General features: G+C 37.5%; 1 protein-coding gene across 1 annotated transcript in view; it reads left to right on the top strand.

Moving 5' to 3' along the window:
- The first annotated feature begins 1,238 nt into the window (after positions 1 to 1,238).
- Positions 1,239 to 5,000, top strand: part of LOC143032228 (uncharacterized) — a 5,692-nt gene continuing 1,930 nt past the window's right edge. The window contains exons 1-4 of the mRNA XM_076196697.1: positions 1,239 to 1,253; positions 1,479 to 1,482; positions 1,946 to 2,048; positions 4,693 to 4,762. Of these exons, the coding sequence (XP_076052812.1) occupies positions 1,239 to 1,253; positions 1,479 to 1,482; positions 1,946 to 2,048; positions 4,693 to 4,762 (192 nt within the window). The remainder of the gene's footprint in view (positions 1,254 to 1,478; positions 1,483 to 1,945; positions 2,049 to 4,692; positions 4,763 to 5,000) is intronic.

Here is a 5,000-nt window from a genome sequence, read left to right as displayed (position 1 = left end):
TTGGTATTACCGATAGCAGTAGTTGGTCAATAACTGGACGCATGGTACCATCTGATTTTGGCACCTGAATCAGTGGGAAATTCCATTCACTTTGACTGGGTTGTATGAAATCCTGCGATAACATTTCAAAGGATCAATTTATCTACAATGGCTTGCTTGGAATGTGGTAGTCTGTAGGTAGGTATATAAATAGGTTGAGTACCTGGTTTTAATTTGATCTGATGTTTTAAAACAGTTGTTTTGTCCAAGGCGTTCCCCGGCAAGGCAATTGCTTTGTTGAGCTACTCTGGCAACGTAATTAAAATTTATTCTAACTCAGGACAGCAAGTAGGCCCTAGTTGACCCTTATATTTCTCCCCCAAATCTGTTTCTTCCTGAATTGAACAGATTGATAAAATTGGTGATTCCACCTCCTCAAAGGACTCTCGTTTAAAATATTAATGGGCCTTTGGCAGACTTGAAAATATCCTATAGGTTTTCTTAAGACTGTCTTTATTCAAGGTACTAATCACTAATATTTTCACTTTGTTCTTGTGTGTCTTATAAATACCTGAGTCCAATTTCAAACCTTTTATCCTAATTGATTCTGGGATGGTTAAATTTTAGGAGTCTACAGTGACTCCTTTCAACTCCACTTTTACTCTGTTAATTGCCCTGGAGTGCAATAATATATATCTTATTACGCCACCTTCCACAATTAGCAAAGCTTTATTTGGAGTTGATGAATTCTGATTAATTTCTGGGATTTCTTGAACATCTAAGTTCTGTACACTACGTGTGTCTTTTTCTTCCTCTTGTATTATCTGTTCTTGAATAGAACACTCTGCCCTGCTACTATCCAATCTAGCATTGTTATCCTCCCCATCTATCTCCATAGATTCTCTTATCACAGATACTGGTTCTAAGTCTGGTTGATTTAGAAATGAAATTAACTGTGTTTTCACTAAGATTTCTAACTCATACCCTCTTTTCTCATTGTTGCAAATAGTATCAATAAAGATCTTGGGAAGACAGATTCCTCTACAATTATCACCGGAATGTGCAAGCACTCATTTTTTATACAAAATAACACCTAATCTTATCTAATGTTTTTAACTGACTTCCTGGTACTCCTTGCAATGAGTAAAGCATTGGTTCCTATATTTTCACTCTCGGTTTCAACTGTTTTATAACTTTGCTTGTTATAGCATTTACTACACATCCTGTATCAGTAGATATTGGCTACTTTACCCGCAATAATGGGTCGTACAGAGGTCCTTCTAATTTCTATAGTAATAAAAAAAAATCTTGCGTTGTTGTTCTCTTTTTCATAACTGTTCAGTACAATATAATGACTGTTTGTTGCTTTGGGGCTAATTCTGTAGTGTTGTTTTATTTTGTGTCTGGGGTTTTTCCTTTTGTTTCTGGGTGAATACATTTTTTTTTTTATTCTTTTATAATCCTATGTTCTATGTCCTACTCTATTGTGATACAAACAGAAAGGTGAGTTTCTACAATGATTCTCATCATGACCCTTGTGTTTGCTATTCCTACAAATAATCTCATAATAATACTCTCGTGCTGTATGTCCCAATTTCCTACAATTACAGTCTTTAACTCTATGCTCAGATCCTCTGTTTCTGTAATCATTCCTAGAGTTCCTAGTTTCAGTTGTTACATTCTTAATATTTCATGATGAATAATTGAATAATATGAACAAGTATGTTTCCACGTTTGACAGATAGATACATTGACACTACCCCACGACCGTAGTCATATTCCTATACATTACAAATAGCTAAATACAATTAAATTAAACACACACATGACCCCATCTTCACCTATATATACAAGGGACCGGAGAAGTTAGTTATTGCATTTATGATATTTTGCTAACAACAGACGACTTTTTGAGCTGAGATAGAACAATACTCCTGGTAAGATTAAAGAGCATCTCGGTTCTCAGGTGAGCGGTCTGTCAACATGTCCTTAAAATCCGGAAGGAGGTTGTCGCTCGGCTTTGCGTACCGGATGGGAGTGGCTTCTTCATCTATCAAACCCGGAAATGGGTGAGTTACAGCATCGAAGTCAGGCAACCAGTCTGGGTGGATCAGATCACTCTAAAGACACACCCGCCTCAGGAACAATAAATCACCTTTAGTGTAAGTAATGTTATTGTCATGATGACATTCGCATTACCAGACACTAAGCCGAAGAACATGATGACGTCATGATGTTCAGCATGATTTCCTTAATTCAGCGGCTGAATTCTACTTGAACATAATCTCTGACGCATATTGGAACCCTTCACACGTCACGAGTAGCGGAATGCGGTATCAAGCAAAGGGATCAACGGATTGCTATTTCTTCGAGCAGCTGGCGGGCGGTGAACTCTGATAAACGAATAACTTATCACTTCTGACGCAAGTTTGAAACGCTACTACGTCATGGGTAATGACGTCGAAGGTCACTGCTCTGACGTAGTGGAAGGAGCTGACGCGGGGGAAAATGACTGACTGACACGGAAGCAGATGTTCAACCGATAAATTATATATACAAAATTGAGGAAATATCAAGCAGTGAAATAAATAAGTCAGGTAAAAGAAAATAAACATGCGCTGGAAGAATTAATGATAAATTTGCAATATCTCACATATCGATGCGCGAGGCAGTGTGAGGAAATTCAATATAAAATGGAGAGAATATCTAGCAGTGAAATAAGTAAATCAGATAAGTCTAATAACATTTGTAAAAAGAAATGGGACTGAAGAATTAGTGATGAATTTGCGACATCTCAAAGATAAATGCGCCAGGCTGTATGAGGGATGTGAATATAAAATGAAAGAAATATCAAAAAGTGAAATAAATGAATTGGATAAGTCTAATAATATTTGCAAAAAAAAAAAATAATAATAATAATAATGCGGAGGAGGGATTAGTGATGAATTTGCAATATTTCAAAGATCGATGCGCGAGGCCGCGTTATGAATGTGAATCTGGTTAGTAGACGCATGGATAAAGAATTTAGCTCTAGACGAGGGAATGCGTGTGAGAAGAAAGGAATTTGCAGGAAAAAATGAATATGTCATATATTGGCCAAAGGTGCATAGAACATGTAATAGAAAATAATATAATACCAAGTTGGGAAGATAGAGGAGCTATGCAAGATTGATCCCATAAAGATTTGTGTTCTGAGAAGCGGAGGAAAGGGAAGGAAATGATTCAGAGAACTGTCTTCATGAATACAGAGAAAAGGGAGGTTGGAAACACGACTCAAAGAACAACAAGGAGAGAAGTGACTTCTAATTCTGCTATAAAACTTATCTCAAAGTTCGACAAAAGGAATAGCACATGTATATCGTTCCTCTGAAATAAAGTTTATGAAAATGTTTCATACAAGAGATTAAATTCGTAAACTTGTTTAGCATGGAACTTAAAGGAAATTTGTCAAGTTGGAGTAGTGATTTTTTGAACAAAATATCCATATAAGGTCATTGGGTGTTCCGTGTTCCGTCACTACCTTGGCCTGTCTTTGAAAAAAACTCCATCCTGCCCCACCTCCGACTAATCGTTTTGTGAAATTCTTTATTGGTCGTGAAGTCTTTTTCAAATGTAATTATCGTAATACAAAGTGATAACTCGATGTTTACCAGTAAGCGATATTTTCCGAGCTCCTTTACCTTTCACATAAACAGTTACGTAATACCAGTGACTGTTCCGTGAGACTTAGTGAAGACCTGTCACCATCATGATACGTGAACGTCAACTCAGTCTATGTGGGCTTGTGGCACACTTACTTGACATTTATCCTACTCAGAGAGATACCTCTGCAAGAGGCAACACTCGATGGAGGAGACCAAAGGACCACCCACTGGACTCATGACTGCAGCAAATTGACCCATCCTGATGAGAACTGTCTGGAAGAGGAAAGTTGACTTCATGAGCGCTTAATGGGGTTGGCATGGGAAAGAAGATAAGAGCCCCAACTACCCAACATATACTCCCGTTGATAATGATGCCTATGATAGTACAATTGGAAGTATACTTCCAATTGTACTATCATAGTGGAAATGAGTTGAACGCAAAATTTCATGTATGTGTATGTAACTCGAACATACAAATATATAAGAAAAGTTGCTCTCAACTTATATCTCTCTTGATAGCATAGTTGGTAAGTCAGTACCGCAGTTCAGTTTCTGCAGGTCGGCCTCAATTGGATCTCCCGATGTTGATGGCTTGGAATTAAAGTGCATTGTGGTTGTTAAAATGTATTTCTAATCACTGGGACCCATTCAATGTTGTACAAATACTTTCCCGCGTTCGTATAATTCCAATTGTACTATCATAGTGGAGATGGGTTGAACGCAAAATTTCATGTATGTGTATGTAACTCGAGCATACAAATATATAAGAAAAGTTGCGCTCAACTTCGAGTTCTTCTTCGAGTTCTTCTTCGAGTTCTTCTTCGAGTTCTTCTTCGAGTTCTTCGAGTTCTTCTTCGAGTTCTTCGAGTTCTTCTTCGAGTTCTTCGAGTTATTCTTCTTCGAGTTCTTCTTCTTCTTCGAGTTCTTCTTCTTCGAGTTCTTCTTCTTCTTCGAGTTCTTCTTCTTCGAGTTCTTCTTCTTCGAGTTCTTCTTCTTCGAGTTCTTCTTCTTCTTCGAGTTCTTCTTCTTCGAGTTCTTCTTCAAGTTCTTCGAGTTCTTCTCTTTCGAGTTCTTCGAGTTCTTCTTTTTCGAGTTCTTCGAGTTCTTCGAGTTTTTCGAGTTCTTCTTCGAGTTCTTCGAGTTCTACTTCTTCTTCTTCTTTGAGTTCTTCGAATTCTTCTTCTTCTTCCTCTTCTTCTAGTTCTTCTTCTTCGAGTTCTTCTTTTTCTTCTTCTTTGAGTTCTTCTTCTTCGAGTTCTTCTTCTTCTTCTTCTTCTTCTTCTTCTTCTTCTTCTTCTTCTTCTTCTTCTTCTTCTTCTTCTTCTTCTTCTTCTTCTTCTTCTTCTTCGAGTTCTTCTTCTTCGAGTTCTTCTTCGA

The sequence above is a fragment of the Oratosquilla oratoria genome, chromosome 13 (genome assembly GCF_046742065.1).
Source record: "Oratosquilla oratoria isolate Oo_2021 chromosome 13, ASM4674206v1, whole genome shotgun sequence".
In the NCBI taxonomy this organism is placed as follows: domain Eukaryota; kingdom Metazoa; phylum Arthropoda; class Malacostraca; order Stomatopoda; family Squillidae; genus Oratosquilla; species Oratosquilla oratoria.
The sequence above is the reverse complement of the archived record's forward strand: the minus strand, read 5'-3'. Positions and strand labels throughout refer to the sequence as shown.